Source organism: Miniopterus natalensis, chromosome 3 (genome assembly GCF_054644295.1).
Source record: "Miniopterus natalensis isolate mMinNat1 chromosome 3, mMinNat1.hap1, whole genome shotgun sequence".
NCBI classification, from domain to species: domain Eukaryota; kingdom Metazoa; phylum Chordata; class Mammalia; order Chiroptera; family Miniopteridae; genus Miniopterus; species Miniopterus natalensis.
In genome coordinates this window covers 74,680,590-74,701,670 of record NC_142083.1, presented here as the reverse complement: position 1 = coordinate 74,701,670, position 21,081 = coordinate 74,680,590, and the positions used below count along the sequence as shown (strand labels likewise).

Here is a 21,081-nt window from a genome sequence, read left to right as displayed (position 1 = left end):
GAAAATAGAGGTTTGGTTTTTCCTGACCACAGGGTAGAAATGAGAGTGTTAAAACTCTACTATTTGACTTAAGGATTTAGGTCTTAAACATGATAAAACAACTGGCAAGATGTTCCTAAACTTTCAAATTTATAGTGAATTAAGTTTATAACGGCCCCTCATTTCTACTCCACTAAGGATGGTAAGATGATATACCTATCTGAATTGACAGACCCACATAGACACACATACACAACTGAGTAAGATTTGGTATTTTGCTGTAACTTATGGAACCTGTCAATTTCACTCACAGTTTACACCAGCTTCTAATTATACTTAACTGAATATTAACCATTCTAATTGTTTAGTGCTTTATTGGCTAGATCTAAAGTATTAAGGGACATCTGGCTCAGCAAATGGAATTCCACTTGCTATTAGAAAAGAGAGCTTAGAGCATACATGTTCTTCTCACACTCCAAAGTCTACATTCACCCAGGACTGGTGCATCTCAAAAACATTACTTGTAATCCACATCAAATTAAAGCAGTCAAGAGAAGCTTTCTATGATCTGGATTTTAACTCTGATAGTCTTGTTTACAGCACAGAAAGCTGGGAGCAGGGCGACTGCAAGACTGAGGACCAGGTTCCTTACACGTTTTGCTCTGTGTCTTCTGCAGTTGCACTTTGTCTTGGGCCCACCCTGCAGGGCTAAGATGGTGGTAGCAGGCCTGGACAGCCTCCTCCCGCACAGGAGTGTTCACAGGAAGAAAATGGCAGTTTGTCCTGGCTCATCAACTTTTATCAGAGAAGCGGCACTTTATCATAAGCAACTCTGTAGCAGACATTCCCTGTCTCTCCAGCCAAAACAGAGTGAAATGCCCGCCACACCTGGGGGGGAGGGGACAGGAGGGAAGGGAACACGAGGATGCCAGAATTAGTTTAGACACACTTCAAGTTCTGTCCCCCGGAGAGAGGCCTCTTGCTGGTTAGCAAGGAAGGAAGGTGGGAGGGGGCAAGGGAGATCCTGGGTGGGCAACCAACAGTGTCCTCCATGGCCTTTCCAAAATCCAACTGTAAATAACAGTCGTTCCAAAGGGAGCCACCCCACCATGTGAGGAACCCATGGAGGAGACAAGAGGAAGAAAATAAAATAAAATGGAACCACTGCCTGGTGTTAACATGAGCACCCTGGAGGTCAGAAAGTAACCGACAAAAAATTAAACGTAAAGTTACTAAGTACACTCCTAAGTATACACCTGAGAACACTGAAAACACCTTCACACAAAAACATGTACTGTACACGATGTTCACAGCAGCATTATCCATAATAGCTCCAAACAGAAACAACCCAAACGTCCGCCAAGTTATGAAAGAATAAACAAAACGCTATACAGCCGCACCAGGGGTATTACTCAGCCACAAAAAGGAGTGGAGTACAACTGGCGCATGCTCCAACAGAGCGGAACCTGGCAAACATGCTGAGTGAGAGCAGCCAGATGCAAAAAGCCACATACTTTATGATTCCACTTTTATATGAAATATCCAGAACAGGCAAATTCATAGAGAGGAAGGTGTATTAATGGGGGGAGGGGGGGAGTGACTGCTAACGTGTGTGGGGTTTCTTGTTGGGGTGCAGGAAATGTTCTAGAACAAGCTGTGATAGCTGTATGACATTGTGAATGTACTGACAACCAATAAATTATACACCTTAAAAAGGTTAAAATGGTGAATTTTATATGAATTTTATCTTAAATTAAAAGTAACAGAACAGAGGTGTCAAGCATTATGTCAGAGCAGCTCTTTGCACCAAGACAACAGCAGCATGTTCGACAGAAAAAATTTTTCCCAAGAGTGCTCTGCACCATCATGCCCCCCCAAATTTTAAACTAGTTGTATACTCAAATGTTTCCAAGTCGCACTCTCCCTTGAAAAATAGAAAATTGGTAAGACTTTTAGGCGTCCTCATGGCCCTAATCCCACCTGCCTCAGCCTGTGCTTCAAAAGCTGGGGGCTCCTCTGCAAGGACAGTTTGCTCTGCACAGTCAACAGGGAAACACTGTGGAAAACTCAAGAAGCATTAAGAAAACCTCTCTAGTTTGGGACGGAAGGATCAGCTTTTGAAAAGATGCCCTGGGTCTCTCAAATAAATAACAGGTATGTCGCAGAAACAGGGTATTGGCCACTGAACACCACACATGGGCACCACTATTTAAAAGTCCATTCCAAGAAACTTCCCTGGAACAGCTAGACGGTGGGTGTGTCCATCTGTCTGTCTTATCCAAGGAAGGGCGAGCAGGTGTGACTGTGCAGAGGCAGGACAGGAGGGCCAGATCACTGCAGCCTACTGAGAACACAGCGCCCCCATTCTGAGATGGGCTGTGTGTCCCACATCAAAGGGAGATGGGAGTGCCTAACTTTAGGGGCAATAGTCAATTGGAGTGAAGATTTCTTAGCAAAACTCCCTTCTCCTAACACAAAATAAAACCACCACTATTTGCACAGAGGAAGCCTAGAAACAGAAAGCTGTGTCTTGGGGTCTGAGGTTCAGTTTACTGGTCCCAGAAGCCCTGTGCCCTGACCTCTTTCACCCCAAGGTGTTTTTCGCACTTTTTCCTCCCTCCATAAACAGTCTTTCCTGAAGCCTTCACTTTCTCTTGAGGGCAACCTCCCTCCCATATCCCAGAGAAAATAAAAGAATCACACACTATGCCCTCACAGCTTCCCTCTGGCCACGCCAAACTCACTTTCCTAGTATGAGTCCTTCTCTCCAAACTGCAAACAAGTTCCAGCCTCTACTTCCTAAAACAACCCTTCCTACGTGCATACTATCACCCTCCTGCCCACCCTCCCTGCACTTCCCACTCATCTCACACCTTGGCATGTCCCAGGAAGCTGCTCCTGGTGAGGCAGGACAAGAAGGCGCCTGACCCCAGAAGGCAACCAGCCTGACTCCCCGGTATAGCCCCAGAGATGCTGAACAGAAAGTGACAGTCCTGACCCCAACCAGTAGGCACCTGACTTGCCACCAGGTATCTCACTATAATTAGTTGTAATTGAAGCCCAACGCAATTAATTACATAAATTTGAAGTGTTTAAGTCCATTAAAATTACATCATGAAACTGAGGAATTACAAAGGATTACCAACAAAAAGCAAATAGGGATGAAGAAAGAAACCCCAGGCTGACTCCATACACATCTGAGTCACTCACCCAATGCTCAAGTACAGAGCAGTCACTCCACCTGCTTTTAATTAAACCTGTGGGGCTCAGCCAGGCGGCCATGTGCACGGGCTGCCTCTGGAAGAGCCAGCACCAAGAGACACTGCCGTGCTGGATGCTCAGCGTCAACCTTACCGTGAAGACCACTCATTCAGTGTACTGCTCCCTGACGCTTCCACAGCAGCTTTCCCCAGCCTCAGTTTCCTCCACTGGCACCTCCCCCACAGGTGGCCTAAGTGCCACTCTCCCAGGCCCATCTCTGCCACAGCCACTTCAATCCCAGGGGCCCTCCCAGAAACGTGAGGGCCAGAGCGCCTCCCTCGCCCTCACCTCCAAGCACTTAGTCTGGCATCTTCTCTCCTGGCCCAGTCCCTCTCCATCTCTTACTGAACTATGAGTGCCACACCCTGAATCCATTCTTTACCATCCTTTCCTCCACATTCCGATTAGCCTTGCATATGGAGATTCCAGAAGGACCTTCCTAAACACAAATCTGAGGACTGCCCGGCCAGGCGTGGCTCAGCGGTTGAGTGTCAACCTAGTATCCAGGCGATCGGGGTTCGATTCCTGGTCAGGGCACATGCCCGGGTTGCAGACTCGATCAATGACTCTCTCATCATTGATGTTTCTATCTCTCTCTCTCCCTCTCTTTTCCGCTCTCTGAAATCAATAAAGATATATTTTAAAAAAAAAATCAAAAAAATCTGAGGATTGAGTTCTCTCTCTTCAATTCAAAAAGCAGTTATTTTTCAGGGCCTTCAGAACCAGAAATGACTCCATGGGGCTTTGCACAGAGGCACTGCTCTGTCTGCTCCCAGGCCCTGGGCACTGGCACTCTGTAACTGACTTAGTCCTATGTTTACTTTCTGTCTCTCCTGCTAGAATGTGAGTTTCTTGAGGGCAGGGATTTCCTGCTGCTCAGATCATTAGAATGCTGTGCTAGAACTGTGCCTGGCCCAAAGGAGATGACATAAGTCAGAGGAGCAAGATGGCCCAGGCCCATTTTTCCATATCCCTGCTCTGCCCTCCCCACACAGAAGCCCCAGCCCTTATAAACTGGTGCCTGGGATACTGTGTATCCTGAAGTTCTCTGCCAGCAGGGCCAGGGACTTACTCCTCTTGGTACCCCAGAGGCTTAAACAGGAGCTGGTGCAGAGATCAGGCACCATGGAGACATGGGAGGGAGGGAGGGAGGGAGGGAGGGAGGGAGGGAGGGAGGGAGGGAGGGAGGGAGGGAGGGAGGGAGGGAAGGGGAGGGACTACCCCCACAGTCTTTTAAAAAATGAGTTGCTCAAAAAACAAACAAAACTGCAAACAACTTCACTCAAATGTTCTTTATTTCCAAGACCTGTGCACCTTTTTACATATTTTCTTTTTTAAAATTTATAACTTTATTACAAAACAAGCTACATCATCACAAAAAATCAGGCATACAAAAACATCATCTGAATCCTAAAAGTTCAATTTTTCCATGAGAATTCCTTGAGGAACATAAGCTAAGATCTAAGGAGTGTCATCGGATCGGGCCTCTTCTCTCCGAGAAGGTGCCCACCCGCAGAACCCTTAAAAAGCTAGTCTCCTACTGAACTCACTCTGCCTTCATGTATAACAGAGAACAAAACCCTGTGTAGTCAGTGCTTCCAGGTGATGTGCATGGGTTTGAATCCAGTATCACTGCAGTAACTAAATCAACTAGACTCCCAGGTGCTGACAGTAGAGATTTTTGTCTAGGGCCAGGCCATCAAGGGGCTAAACACAAATAGTATCTAACAGCAAATTGCTCCCTAGCACCAGCTTAAGGACCAGTGTATCAGAAATAAAGACCTGGTTGGGACTCATGCTCCTCAGTCTGGTGCTCACAGCAGAACTGTCAGCAGGACAGTGCACAGCTAGCTGTTCCTCTGCCAGCTTGCTCCCTCCCTCCCTCTAGCCCAGGTCCCACGATCAGGGATCTCTCCTGCCTACCATTTCCCCAAAATTCTTCCAACAAATTTGCTGTATGCACAGATGGGGCAAGGAGGATAGCAGGTGACACAATAAAGAGGCTGCTTTCCACCTGACGCCAAAACTGCATCTCAACTATCAGATCAAGTTTGCTAACGGGAATACTCATGGCCTGGGGAAGGATCATCTTCAGATGATCCTTCTCTTTGGAGCTCTATCTACGAGCTGACTCTGAAGTCTCAGGGCAGGAGAGGCTCTAGAACACTTTTCCGGTCCAGCAAGGCCTCAAACAGAAGGTGTCCACCCACTGGTCAACCCAAGGACCTTCACATCCACTTCACAGGCTTTACTTTCATCTTCAGCTGCTCACATTAAGTGACTCGCCCGTCACCAAGCTCATCTTGCATGGCCCATGGACATGGGCCCCCTTCTGAATCCCCCCATAGCCTCATTACAAGTACCCCACCATTTCAACTGAGAGTTGGTCTGGGGGCCCTGGCCAGATAGCTCAGTTGGTTAGAGCATCTGTCATCCGGATGCACCAAGGTCCCAGGTTCAATCCCCAGTCAGGGCATATACAAGAATATAAGAATCAACCATAAATAAGTGGAACAACAAATGGATCTCTCTCTCTCTCTCTCCCCCTCCCTCTCTCTCTAAAATCAGTAAAAAAAAAAATTTTTTTGAAGAGTTGTTCCCAGAACAGGAGGGTCAGCAGGAAAAGCATGGAATGGGGTGCAGGAGACCCAGGCATCCACCTACTTGTTGGCTTCTCACCTACCAGCTGTATTGTATCTCCTTCCTGGGGCTGTTGTGTGGATGACAGGAAAGAAATCAAGAGCCTAAACTGACACTGCCCACTGTCAATACTCAGGAAATAATAGTTGTTAGTGTATATATTAAAAAACGCTTTTTAAAAAAAACCTATCTTGTTACCAGTGGATATAAAACCAGCTACAATATGTGGGGTCCAATACTACCAACAATGCTTTCCTTCTCTTTTCCTTTTATTAAAACATCGCACAGTCCTAGCTCAGGGAATGGGAAAGTTAGACATGAGGGTAGGGTCCCCTCCCCACCTCAAATAATGCCAAATTCTCAAGCACCAACCAGAATGCAAATAAATCCACCACAGGCTTCAGACCCCAGGTTTCAGCCCATCTTCTAGACTTCAACACCAACCCCTCTACTGAGCTGTACCTCTCCTTTCCCCAGGGCTCAGCCCCTGAATGCCCAGGAGTCCCCCAAATCCAACATACCCCACAAGGAGCACACCCTCTCCCCAGATCTGGGGTGACTCCTCTTCCTCCTTCCTGTCCCTGTGGATGTCAGGCTCCACCCCTACCCATTTTGGGTCAGTGGCTCCTCTCAGCCCCCCTCTCTCAGTGAAGTCCCAGCAGCCCTCACTTCCCCAAATCCATGCAAATGATCATGCAGCCAGACAGTGACATCACCTCTATAAAAATATCCTAGGCACTTTCTTTGTAAATGAAGAAGCAGAGAAAGCACGCAGGCTATGAAGGCCACTGCTGTGAAATGGGGCTGGCCCACAGCCTCTCCCCAGACACGCCAGATCCACGGGTAGCTTCTGGAGGCTGAGCACACACGAGACAGATCTCTAGTGCTGACATCCAGACCTTCGTGTTCCTTCCTACTCACTTTCTCTTGCATCAGGTAGGTTCTGGTCATTCCAATACACATTTTTGCTGTTAATATGGGGACATTTCCTCCTATTTAGGCTATGAGCAGAGTCAAAGGATAAATCTGTCAAATAATTGTTCTACCCAATTCTAGTTTTGAAATGTAAAGGCTACACACTGGGCTCTTGTGTGTTAGGAAGATTGGGCTCTCACATACAACAAGCAGCCCCCAAAACTAACTGCATACACACACACACACAGAAGATTTATTAAAGAATCAGTTCATTTTAAAATGACAGCACAGCCCAACCGGGCATGGCTCAGCAGTTGAGCATCGACCTAGGATCCAGGAGATCAGGGTTCGATTTCTGATAAGGGCACATGCCCGGGTTGCGGGCTGCAGCCGATCAATGACTCTCTCATTGATGTTTCTATCTCTGTCTCTTCCTTTCCTTCCTCTCTCTGAAATCAATAAAGATATATTTTTAAAAATAAAAATAAAAAATAAAATGACAGCATAATTATATGCCAACACAGAGCAATGTAAAACAACAGCAAACCACTTCGTAGTCCCAACAATGACATTCAGCCATAACTGGCAATATTCTTCCTCTTCCAGTCCCACGTCAATGCTGCCAAGTTGGAGTGCTGGGCTGAGAAGTAGGTGGAGAAGAGATATGACAGCATTCTCTCTGGGATGGCCAGCTCCAGATGGGGACATCCCGATTATGTACTATTCCTCTCCAGGGTAAGTCCTCACCAGGCCCTGGCCACCTCACTGATCCTCTGCACTTGCCTGTGACTGAGGCGCATGGTAGACCTAGTCACCTGGACTTGTGCCTTGCAATAGTCTGGGCTTCCTGTCCAGCTCCTGGGTCCCTCATACCTCCAAACCTGATGCTGTCTCCTACTTGGCTGAATGATGTAAGCAAGGAGTTGAGGTACAGCTAAAATGAAACAATTCCAGTAAATTAATGTTTCTGTACTGGTTTACATGAATGCTCCTATACTCAGTTTTCTGTTTCAAAATTGTACCATTTGTAATATTTTTTGCTGTGTGAAGAGGTGAGGAAGATTTGATTTGCAAGTCTATTTATAATTTTTGTGTAATCTGTTATGTTGGTGACTCAAAATCTCTTCCCTTTAAAAGGTTTATGTTCTATGGGCAATTGCTATCTACATGCTTGGTGAGAGCAAAGAACAATGTGAAACAGAAATAATTCACTGTACACAGATCTGCATGGGTTCAAGTTCCAGGTCAACTAGCATGGTGAAAAACAGAAAATAAAGGACAGTTTCGCCATTATCTGCCACACCTTTTAGAAGGAAGCAAAAATGGTGATAGGAGCAACAGACTGTTCCTATTTTCAGGGTAAGAATAAAAAGTCTTTTCCAAACCTAATCAAAAATTAAATGTACAATTCCCTCCAGCAAGAATTTTATTTTTAATTTTCATTTACATAGTATCTTTCTTCCAAGAATCTCAAAATAATGGAGCTCCACAAATACTTTTTTTAAAAACAACAGTTGTCACAACAAAGGAGGGGACAGGCTTGGCAGGGCAGGAGCTCAGAAGCGAGGCAAGAAATGGCAGGCAGTGGCAACAGCACGCACTTGAGGCTGGCAGGGTCCAGGCTGAGGGTGGTTCCCTAGAGGGCCTTCTTTTACCAGCAGCCCACTGGCCTTGCTTATATTTGCAGCTTCAGGCTTTTCAAGACAAGGATTTACCTTTGGTGTCATTTACTAGCTTTAATAAAATGGTTTTTATCTAAGTAGCAATTTCTCTCCTAAAAACAGGAGGGAAAGACCCTAACAAGTCCAAAATAACTGAACCAAGGTTCCTATAATGGGTTCACATTCTTTTCAGTCTTTAACACATAAAACTATGTTAGAAAATAAAACATTTACAATTAGGGGGAAAGACCCAATGTAAGAAAGCCTGTCCTGCATTTAGGAGGAAATTGGAAAGAAGCTTTTGAGTTGATTTTCTTTTTTTTTTTTTTACAGCTGAGTGGACAGGATCTGAATATCTTACATTTAGGAAAAAGCTGTCAACACCCAAATAAAATTTTAATGACAGTAAGAATGGCATCCCATTTCTCACAATTTCACAATACTCACTCAAGAGCTAATTTGTCAATTTGTTTTTCCTTTAACCAAACTCGAAACAACCATATATAATTTAAAAAAACATTAACTGCTTTTACTTATTGAATAAACACAGCTAAATAGAAAAATGTCTTTAAGAAAACAGGCCCCATGCTGATAAATTCAGGGTTATGCTGATGAAGTACAAGCTTCAGAGTAAGCTCTGCTAATTTTCTCTGACATTAACTTCATAATTCAGAGTCAATAGCATCCAGGATTTCAATTGTCAGCTGACTGAGTCCACCAGGTCATGGGCAAGACCCAGGAGGCCTGTCCTGTCCTCTTGTGTTTTATAAAGGTGTGGGGCCACTCTGGTGAAGAATCTAGTCAATTTCACATGAATTTCCTACCTGGCTAATTTTCCAGTTGCTCCCACCTTAGGTAAATTCTTGTGAAGAATGAACACTCCCAACCTCATGTCTTCCCAGTCACCTAACATGGTGTTTCTGAGGATGGGGGTGAGGGGTTCCTCTGAATAAGAATCCCCACCAATCATGTTTGAGGAACTTCCCAGGCTGTCCGTGGCACAAGGGCTCCAGTAACATAAAAATTCTGCTCTGGGCCTCCTGCAGTAAAGAAAGCCTTCAGATTCAAGTGAAGAAATTGACAAAATTTATTTTGTGCACTAACATCATCCGATTGGAATTTAATTACAGCAAGAATTAGAATTATTATAGAGTTGTTTACTTTTCAAAGGAAACATTCTTGATGAGTTTTGCAACAAATTACATGTCTTTCAGAAAGAGTTGTTCACCCTCATTATGTTTTTTTAACTGTCATATTATGGGGATAGGGTAGCTCACCCTCTTTTAAAAAATCTTTAAGTCACAGCCCAGGTGTTTCAAAGCTGCTTCAGGCATGGCACATATGAGGACAATGCCACTTCAATCCCAGGTAAGTTCCTGCAGGGACATCTCCTGCCCAGCCAAAGACTACTCTCCTCTAACCACCTTTCTCAGAAGACAGCTGAAAAGTAAGAATAATTTACAGCTCAACAAACCCAAAAGTGTGACAAGACCAAGAGCTCAATACAAACGTTAAGTCGTCCTCTTCAATAAAATCAATACCCAAACACCAGCCAAAACCTGGTCATAAACAAAGCAAAACCAGGACTATTAGCTGGCTTTGGAAACTAGAATAGAAAAAAATGACTTTGAAAATTCAGAGGGCCCCACCATTAACTGTTATTGAAATGCTCCCCTAACTGTTTTGGGGGGGGGGCTGCTATTTAAGCTTTTATCTCTAAATGTAGAACTTTTAGGGAAAGTAGTTTCTCTCTGAATTCTAAATCATTATCAGGGCATAACAAATGTACCCAAATGCTCATGACAATAAATGTTTATTAAATCAGAAATCACAAATGAATTCACAACCTTTTTGCTATATGTTACATAATATAGATATTAAATCGATAGTCTAATTATGCCATTAAAGTTCCTTTTCCCTCCATGATCTGCACATGCAATTCTCTCAGGTGTCCAGGTATCCAAGTTCTTAAAATGCCAGCACAAATGGAATGTCCAGGGAAACGGTAGTGGGCATGATGAGAGGTCATGGGGCTCCTCCTCAAATAGCTTCAACAAAACGAATGGCCTTAAGTAAAAATTGTCTCTATGCTTTGCTATAAGATTTAAACTCGGGATTCCAAGAATTCCACCTGTTTCCAATTAGATAGCAGAATTGCTTGAGTGTTTAAACTACATTCACTTGCTACTTATACAAAACAATTCTTCCGGGTTTTTTGAACATTTTAAGTATGTTAAAATAAGATTAAGGGTATGGTTTAAACAATCAGAGGCAGGGGAATTTCAGTTGAAACCAAAACTATCTCTCTGCAGCCATAATGCAGAGCTTCAGACAAAACAACAGGACAAGATATATAAATGTCTATCTTTGAAGATTACTTGTAAAAATAAGATCTTTCATAAGGAAAGCAATTATATTTTTTAAGTTATACATTAAATAATTTTAAATAGGTTTTAAAATAATCTCTAAAATTATGTATGATCCTGTATGTTAGAGTAACTTCTACAAAGACTTTAGGTAATGTTTGTTACAGTCCATCAGATACACCTGTCTTTTAAATATGTGAAATTTACATAAGACCAAATCTGAACTATATAATGGAAGCACAAGTAGGAATGTGGCCTAGCTCTGTCGGATTTTTCACATGTTCAATTTCTCTTTTTTAAAAAGGGCTATTTTCCTCTAACGAATTTGTTCTTCCCTTATTTCACTGCGGATGTTCCTTGGGCTTTATACATGAGCTGAAATGAATATGACTTTTTCTACTTCAAGCCTGTTTTCTCTCTGAAGACACAGACTGTGAGCACAATCTTAAGAGTTTTGACTGTTGACTGCTGCAGGTAGAAGGGGGTGGGGGTGGGGGGAGTATCACCAGAGCACACACTATTGTTTCTGCACAGCTCCCAAATAAACCCTAGTGGGTTTGTTTTAATTGTACACAACAGAGGGGAGGACTTTTTCAACAGCCATTAAGCTCAATCAGCTAACCAGACAGTATTTTTAAGGTTAGGTCAGTGGATTAGGAGAGAATAATTCCTGAGGGAATTGACAATTTCCCCCCTTTCCCTTTCCAACTTTCCCATGTAGCTAACTACTGGCAGGAGATAGGTAAAATTTGGGAAGCAGGTGAAGGGGGTCTCTATGGACCCAAACGGTATCAGTTGTTGTTGTATAACTTCATCTATTCACTGACTTGCACCAAAACAAACAAACAACAAAAACCTGTACACATAATTTCACACAGAAAAAAACACACCTTTAATCAACTGATAATGACCCCTCCCCATACCCAATCTCCAAGACACCTATATTAAAAGAACCAAGAAAACAAAGAGAGCAATGTAGAAACCCTTGATTTGTTTACTCATTATTTCATAAAGGGTACTGGATGGGATATATATTTCAATCAAAATAGCATACTTCTTCTTATGGGAACAGTCCTGGAAGACAGGTAACATACACACTTCCTTAACAAGAGAAAACAAAATAAAAGCAACCAGAAAACGGACTTAGAGAAAACCTGAAATTGCTTTCTTATTTTGAAAAAGAGGAAAATGTTTAAAGTTTACTTTTACAGAGGTTCCTTAAAGGGGAACACTAGCCCCCATACAGGAATAATGCCCCGAAGGAAAGCAAATCACTGGCAGGCTCCATCCCAAAAGTTATACTAACATACAGAGTTACATGAGCTCATTTGAGAAACTATCCTCTTTTCAAAGGTGTATTTAAAAGGCAAATTTATACAATGGTGTTTTTCTTATTTAAAAAAAAAAAAAAAAAAAGCCTGGTTTTTACAAGTGTGGGATAGGATAAAAACTTGTCCAACTAGTCTTAGCAACGCCAGAGCACTGAAACTTCTTCCATACCACAAGCCTTTGGGACTAAAAAGGAAACGAAATAGAGTTCAATCTTCAGAAACTCTATTCCCGGGCACTTCCAAGTCCCTGGGAAGAGAGTCTCAAGTCCCAAGGCAGCTTTAAGACCCACCAAGCAAAGGGACAAGAGCACTGCCCTGGCTCACTGGTTGTGGGGGAGGTTCACAACTGCCTTATCTTATAGGGAGACCCACTTCCCTAACCTGGATCTGGGTCTAGTTGAGACCAGCCTCTTCACCCTGACAGGATCAATGCCACAACCCACACTGGGCTCTGCAGGCAACCTGATCTCAATGGAAGGGGTTCTGGAAAGATGAGAAGAATCTGAAACTAATGAATTCTCTCTTCTCAAACTGCAGTCTCATTGGGTCACTTACTGTCTGTGGGAATAGAGATGACGCTAAACTAAGTATCAACTCAAAAGGCCTCTTCAGGGCCCAGAGAAAGAACCAGTTTAGCCTTCCTTATACTTTGAACTTGGCAGTCCACAGTCAACTGAAGTTTTTCAAACATGCAATGAAGCGGCAATAGGAAATCATCTAAGGCCAAATCATATCTACCATCAAAAGCCAAATGGAAAGAAAATGATGCTTTTTTAAATTCAAGATCAACATCTAATAATTCATTCACATAAACGGACAGGGAAACTTTCAACTGAATCCTAGTTACACAGTTAAATGTCCTCATGATATCCTGAACTAGTAGCTAATCACTGGGGGAGAGGGGTAACACTGTCAAAGAGTTCATAAGAACCAGTAAACTCTCTAAAACCAAATGCATTTCCCAGGCAGTTTTGTCACATTCAGGAAGACAACAACAACAAAAAAAATTAAGGCTTGTCTCTTAAAACTCCACAACGGGTTTTACAATAAGCTCAGGAATTAAATTATGGTAAAAGGGAGCTATTTTTACTAAAACAGGGTAGACCAATTTATCAAAAAATGCCATTTGGCTGTGTTCATTACATTCAGGAATCTAATTTACACAATAGACACTTTGGAGTAATCTATTTTAGTCAATAAATACTCAAACGCCTTTAAGTTTTAATCTTATCGGAAATACATATTTCACATAGTCTTCTTCCTAGTTAAGCGAAAAATTTGAAGAAATTTCATAACGACGATGAGTCTGCGTTATCAAGTTCTTATGTAGGCAAGGGCAGAAAACAAGCATATACAATTAAAGTTGTCAGACTCCATTTATATGTTTTAATCCAATCCGCTTCATTTCATACAAGCCTGCATCTGGATTTCATTTGCTTTCCTCCTAAAAGTATTGTAGGTCACAATCACCAGTTCTCCAGGTTAGGAAAGTTCGGTCAAGTTTACCTTCACCTACACCTTAGAGTAGGAGCAGTAGCTCGGCCCCAGGGACGCCGAGGGACCCCCGGAGCGCCCGGGCCCTTTTAAGCCGAAGGCTGTCCCCAGCGCTCACAAGCCGCTCACCTTCAACTTGGCTCCCGCTACGCACAACATCCACCTGGCGGAGTCCCGAGGCTGTCCAGGCGCCGCGAGCGCGGACCTCGCAGGTTCGGGGCGGACCCCGAGGGCGCGCGGCTCCTCTGGGTGGGAGGTGGATGGCAAAAACGCGCCCCCTGGGCACGGCAGCAGCTTTGGCGCGGGATGGGGAGCCCCAGCACGATCACCGCCCGGCGCCCGGGGCTCGGCGCGCGGACCACGGCGCGGCACGCCACAGTTCGGCGGGTCCCCCGGGGCTTTGCTTTCGAGAACACAACCCGGGAAGGCATTTCGGAGCCAACCGGCTCCGCGCTCCATCGCACCCGCGGACCCTGCTGGAAGGGCAGGGCCCGGGAAGAAAGGGGCAGAGGAGAGTGGTAGGGTTACTAGGGGCCGCGGGAAACCCTGGGCGCCGGGCGAGGGCGTCCGGGACGGCGGCGAGGAGGCGGCGCCCCCAGCCCAGAAAGACCGCGCGCCGGTACTCAGCGCCTGGCCTGCGCTAGGAGAAAGTTGCAGCCCCCGGCCCGCGCCTGCACCGGCGAGCGCCGAGCGCTCCCAGGCGCCCTGACACCCGGGCTCCGCACGCAGGGTGACCCCGCTACCCTTCGCAAGTTTCCTCGAATTGCCCCTACCCGGATCCCTGGCCACGAAGGAGCCGGCCCACGCCACTTGTATAGGCACACAAAGGAGCGGAGACGTTACGGGGTCTGCGGGTGGCCCCGGAGCGCCCGCCCGGACATAAACAAACCCTGGGGTCCGCGCTAGGAGCCCAACGCCGAATGCCGGAGCGGCGGCGCGGCCCCGCCCGCTGACAGCTGGGGGCAGCGGCCGGAGCCCGCGCCGGCCGGGGCAGGGGAGCGCGGACGCCCGGCCGCCCGCCCGGCCGCCCGCCCGCCTGGCCGGAGCCGGGCCGCGTCGCCGCCGGTGGCCGCTCTGACCCTCCCCGGAGCCGGCGGCACCACAGCGCCACCAGCCCCAGCTCCGCCGCGCCGGCGGCAGTGGCAGCTCCTCGTGGAGAGGCAGGCGCTTCACCCCCCACAGCAACTCCCCACAAACTTTCCCCAGGAATACGGCGGGCCGGGGGCGCGGGGCGAGCGGCCAGGCGCCGCCGACGGGCCGCAGCCCCCTCCCGGGGCTGCGCCGCCACCGCCGCCCGCTTGCCGCTCACGCGCGCACCCCGCGGGCCGCCGGGGCCGCCCCCTCCCCGGTCCCGCGGCGGCGGCGGCAGTGGTGGCGGCGCAGGGCCGGGGGGGCGCCCGGGGTGGGGGCCGACCCCGGGGGCAGCGGTGGCGGCGGCGGCTCCCGGCGCCATCTTGGGCTGATCGATGAATTGAACAAAGAGGATCAATTTCTGATCAAGCGAGTTATCAATGGGGGTCGGGGAGAGAGAGGGACTTGTCCCCGACTCGGCCCGGCTTTCCCCGGCACCCCCCTCCTCCCCGCCGCCGCGGCCCCCCGGCGACCGGGCAGCCCGGAGCCCCGGGGGAGGCCGCGACCGCCCGCAGCCCCCACCCCCGGGCGAGAGGCCGAGCGCGGAGAAGCCTGACCTGCAGCTGCTGTAAATCAAAGCGCTTCCAATATTGAAACATCGATCCCACATTGGCCGCCATCTTGAGACATATTGAGACGGAGTGAGAGGCTGATAGAGAGGGGGCTGGAGTTCAGGAGCCGCCAGGAGGCAGCAGGCGGGCGGCGCCAAAACCCGGCCTGGAGCCGGCCGCAGCCGCCTCCACCGAGGACGCGGACTCCTCCTCACGGCGCCGCCGCAGCCATAGCGAGCCCGAGCCGGAGCCGGAGCCCGAGGGCACTGCGGCCGCCGCTGGTCCTGGCGCGCGCGGCCCCTGCCCCCTCCCCCGGCACCCGGGCCCGCGACCCCCTCCCCTCCCGCGCCCCCAGCCCCAGCGGGCGCGGCCACCGGCCCGGCCCCGAGGGGGCGCTGGAGGGCAGCGGGAGGGGCGCTCGGGGCCCCCTCTGGAGGTCCGGGGCCCGGCTCACCTGGGGCTTGTGTTGGACCCCCAGGGGTCGCGGTCGCTGGCCGAGCGCCGCCCCTTCATTGCCTTAGGTTGAGGACTGCGGCCGGGTGAGGGCGGGCGGGGAAACTGCTCCACTTTCGCTTGCCCTCCTGCGGGTAGCCGAGAGCGCCCAGCTGCCGCGACCACCTGCCCGAACCCTCTCCCGGCGCAGCCGGGGCACACCGCGGCTGGCGTCTGCGGGGCGCGCTGACCACACACCCGGCCCCTGCCCCCCAGCGAGAGTCAGAGACTGAGCCCGCCAGAGACAGAGTTTAACGGTGTAGGAGTAGAGTTGAGGGAGACCACCCCTGACCCTCAAGTAGCCGTACAAATTAATGCCCCGCACAGTGGCAGCACGATCCCCGGGCAGCGCAGCACCACACCGCAACCCGGGTGGCCAGCGGTCCACGCGGCCCCTATTCGCCTGGGCTACGCCAGCTTAGGCCATGACAGGAAAAGTCTTGGAGCACAGCTCTGTGTCCCCCCCACACCACTTCAGCGGAACAGCCCTAGAAACTTCCTGTAGTTCAGACACCTCGGTTTTCACTCCTTTGGGTGCAGAAACTTGGAAGGTGCGGGAGCACTTATAACAGAAAACATGATCCTTAGTTTACAGAAATGCTAAAATTTAAACCAAAAAGTCAATTCTCTTGATTTTTTTTTTCTTCGCAGAAACCTGGCAAAAGCACACGTTTTATGATCGTCATCTTTAATTGATTATATACACGTGTGAGTTTTAGAGTTTCCAGTAGGAATACTCTACTTTTACTCTCCCGCACTTCATTTAACATGTAGTTAAAACAAATCCCCAAACTCCTTAATCTTGAAATTTATATGTAAATAAAATCTGTGTGGAATACAAAATAAAACATGTGAGATACAATTGCTGTTCAACTGATTCGAAGGTTTGGCGCTGATCATTGGAGTGAATTAAGCATTTTTGAATGAAGGGACTGGAAATGAAAGTGCCCAGGATTTAGAGAACACACGAGCCCCCTGGTCTCGCACTGCTGACCAGGAGCTTCAGTTAAGTCAACGCGCGGTTCCCGCGGTCTGGGGGGAGCTTTCTCGGCGTCCCCATCGCATTTTAGACCAGCAGAAGGGGTAGTAATCAGGTGGGCGAGAGCCCGCGGGCGGCGGGCGGCGGAAGGGGGAAGGGGGAGGGGGGAGGCCATGGAGGGCCTCGACGAGATGCGGGGCACTCCTGCCCTCCGACGCAGAGGGCAGCCTGGATGCAGTGCGCCAGGGCCCGCCCGCGGCCGCGCTGTAGCGCCGACAGCGCCGCCCGGTAGAGGGCAGCGGCGCCCTGACACTCGCGTCCTCGGGTCCCCGCGCACGTGCCCACCGGCGCGCCGCGCGCCTGGCCACGCCCTGTCCCAGAGCTAGGCCTCTGGCGGGAAACGGCATTGCCACCTCTGCAGACTCCTGTCCCAACGAAATGCCGCATCTAACGATTCCTCCCCATATCCCATGCTGTCGGGTACCGATACCCTCCCCTCCTGTTGGTGCGGTGGCAGGCAGAGGAGACCTCGGGATTGCCCTAAAGATGGCTAGACAAATAAAATGTGCAGGGACTTACACACACACACACACACACACACACACACACACACACACACACACACAGCTCCCTGGGGAAGGCTCAAGGAAGGATCAGGGAAATGGTTTGGATTTGGTGCAGATGTTCTCAATCTAATTATCGTGTCAATCCCCTGGGTTTGAACCAAAAAAAGTGAAATATATATGACCTGTGTAATACTCCAGAAGTACATCTGGTTGGAATTCAGGTCCAAATAATCCACTGCAATATTTTAGAAATAAATTTGATGAGTATTAAATACCCTTGTTACATTTCTGGTTATATTTACATTATTTACATGCTAACTTGACTTAGAAAAACATTACATTGAATGGTCCAGAGGTTAAACCTTATTTAAATAATATTTAATTTCTTCTACCAAAGTTTTGAGTTATCAAGGCTTCTTGCTCTCTACCAGGGGCGGGAGGTGGGGGGACAGTTTAAAATAACTTTGCCAGCACCACAAAATGTTACCACTTTAAAATGGCATTAAGATAACCACTGATCAAAAATTATCTTAACTGAGTGAAATAATCAACAGGGACCTAAAAAACTTTTTAAAGTACATTTTATTTTTCTTGAGTGTAGACAGAACAGGAACAGATTATATGTTTCTAGAGGCTATTTTCTTTCTTTCTTTTTTCCAAATTGACTTTCAGTCTCACCATTGTAGAAGGTCAGGAGGACCCATTGCCATCCAAATATAATGGGTCTATAAAGCTGTGTACTGTATAAAATAACCAGAAAATGGAAAGGTTTTAGGACCTAGATGTCCATTAGCACCTACAAGGAAAATAGAATAATTGCTGTAATCTCCCAGAACAAAGTGTGAGAAAGAGGCAGGTTAGCAAGATAACTTGCCCAGTACCAAGAAGCACCTTGACTCTAAATTGTTAGAATGAAACATAAGAAAAACAATCCAGAGGCATTTTTTTCACTTTTTGATATCTGGCTCTCCCTTTAGGAATAGAAAACTCCCAGTTCCCAAGTATATGACTAAGATCCTCAGCTTCCAAATATCAAATTCCAAGTAATCAGATGGGGTTCCTGACACCTTTAAATGAAATACAACTTGGTACCAAATAAGGCAACTAAATAACTAACATATGAGCCCAGAATTCTTAAATTTCTTTTCTGACTCATTTTACTTGCCTAAGCAAAGTTCGATGGCCATATTGGAATGTGACAATACTAATGAATATAACACAGAAAATTGTAAGGCACTTTTAGAAGTTCAAATGTGCCTACCCTCCTGTCTCCCAACATCTACATATAGTTGATTAAATCCATTAAGGTGAAAATTGGAAAATTCTCTAAAATAATATGGGTTGATTATTACTAAATTGGTCCTCCTTTGGTAGCCCCAAGAAAGGAAAATACATTACCTTGTTTTCTAAAGATTCTAATTTAGTAATTATTCTGATACATTTAACCTAATTCCTTGAAGGAATTAACCATCAAGAATTTCTTCCAAACTGAAAAATGTCTTACAATGTAGGGCATCATAAAAAAAAAAAAAAAGATTATTTTATTCCCTCACAAAAGAGTCATTATGTTCTGAGATCTTATTTATAATGGACTCATAAAGCTAAATTTCACCTAGAAACTTTATCTCCAGAAAAAGTTGGAGAATAATCTGGAGTTTTTAACCCCAATCCAAGAATAATGAAAGAAATCAGAAATATGAATCCTATGTAATATACTTTTAAAAAGAAAACTCAAAGGATTCATTCTAAAACCTTAATTCACTTTTTGAATATTTTTACATTCAAATTAGACTGGTTTTGAATAGTTTTCAACAAGAGATAATTCAGATAACCAGAGACGATACATAGTGCTGAATGTTTACATCATAATTTATTCACAAATAAACAATGTCATGGCTACTTTTTGATGCATGGTAAAAACGAATCATAAGTCGTATAGGAATCTCAATTTTACAAATATAGAAATTGAAAATTATATTAAGGTATTCATTCAAGTTGAGTTAATTTGTACATGTTTTAAATTTAGGAATAGCTAAAGCTAGACAGAAGTTTTGAGACACTTTAAATTTGAAAAGGTCTTTTCCTTAAATCAAAAGATTATGAATAAGAGAGGGAAATTACGCTCTCTCCCTTTTGTCTTTGGTGACTGCCTTCCAGAACAATTTGGCATAGACTACTGGAATAAATAAAAAGAAGATTCCAGATTGTCTCTCTCTCTCTCTTTGGCGCTCAAGCAAACCAAACTACTTTTAATTGTTTTGTTTTTTAAATAATACTTTATGTTAATTATTTCTAAGTACACTATTCACCGTACTATGTAAATACCCACCAAATAAAAGTACACATTTTGCTACATGTAATTACATGCATAGTACATAATTCATCTCTATACGCCAAATGTATGTGTAGTTATATAATTGTACCAAGAACCTGCCAAACTTGTAAGAACAAACTATAATGATTTCTGAACAGTAGACTCTCCTATTCACCACCCTCTCAGCCTCTCTCTGGTGACAGCATCTCTCAGTCTCTAAGACCCTTTTTGGAATCTTCAAAGACTTAATTTCTGGCCCACCATTTAACTCTGCCTTCCACTTCTGGACGGCATATGTCGATGCCACTAGCTCTCGCTAGCTATCTTTCTACACCTCTAATGATTATGTTCTGTTCTCCTCCGCTTGTCTTAAACAAGAAAACTTGCAGCTCAGTCTTTCAGATGGAGGTGGCTTACACTCAGAAAGTGCACCCAGCTTAATGGACTCAACTGCTCACTTTTTTGGAACTTTCAAGACCCTAAGAGGGACCTGGGGCTTCTCATCAACCCACAAGTTCCCAAGCCCTGCCCCACCAGCCACACATACCCCCACCCCAGTCTCTTTTAACAAACTTATAATCTACTATCAATTATCTTGAAATTTAGAGTTTATTGGAATATCACATCTCATTTCCCCCTTTTTATCTCATTGTGATGCCCTTGAAAATATCATATTACATATTTTCTGTACACTATTGAAATAAATGCCATTCTCGCTGATGTCATTGCTGAATCACTAGAAATTAACAGTATATATCATCAGTAGCTTGAAAGGACTTGAAGTATGTAAAGTACATAAATATTATTATTGTTGTGCTTAATGTAAAGTTCAAGTTCTTTGCTAAGATCTTATATTAATTCCTTTTCTTTGCTCCTGAGAGATATGAGCCATATACATTCTATTTATATTGACCTTTTATTATTAATATTGCCCTTACAATATCAGCTTGCCATCCAACATTTTAAATATACAACAATGTCCCTGGTGGCAAGACATATAGGGCAAACACAGTTTTTTAAAATTGTATTCAAAACATTAAGTAAAATATTGTTTCATTTCTTCACAAGATCTTTTATGACACATCTCTGCAGTTGTACAGTTGGAGTTGAATGAAGAGATTTGTTTTCAAGAAATGTAATTAGATTTTCTTTTGTCATAAGCACTGTCAGATTTGTATATTATTTTTTTTCCTGGATAAGTGTGGTTTGTAAGATTTTGAAAGCTTGTTCCAATGGAAAATAGGAAAGCTGATATTTCTAGCAGTGAATAGAAGACTTTTTCATTCCCTCAAGCTTCACTCAGGTTACATATTTGATTTAGTGTCGGTTTTCAAGAATCTGTATTATAATATCTTTAGAGATTTAAGTAGCTAGCGCAATCTCATCAGATGTCAAAGTTTT

At 45.7% G+C, this 21,081-nt stretch overlaps 1 protein-coding gene across 5 annotated transcripts in view; it reads right to left on the bottom strand.

Annotated features, from left to right (window-relative positions):
• Positions 1-15,523, bottom strand: part of CUX1 (cut like homeobox 1) — a 336,917-nt gene extending 321,394 nt beyond the window's left edge. For 2 of the 5 annotated variants that reach the window (XM_087815583.1, XM_087815584.1), the window contains exon 1: positions 15,336-15,523. In XM_087815583.1, coding sequence (XP_087671709.1) covers positions 15,336-15,398 — 63 coding nt within the window. In that variant the 5' untranslated portion in view covers positions 15,399-15,523. Of the gene's footprint in view, positions 1-13,776; positions 14,212-15,335 lie in introns of those variants that run through there. The other 3 variants (XM_087815586.1, XM_087815585.1, XM_087815587.1) reach the window with 3 other exon arrangements.
• Positions 15,524-21,081: the final 5,558 nt, after the last annotated feature.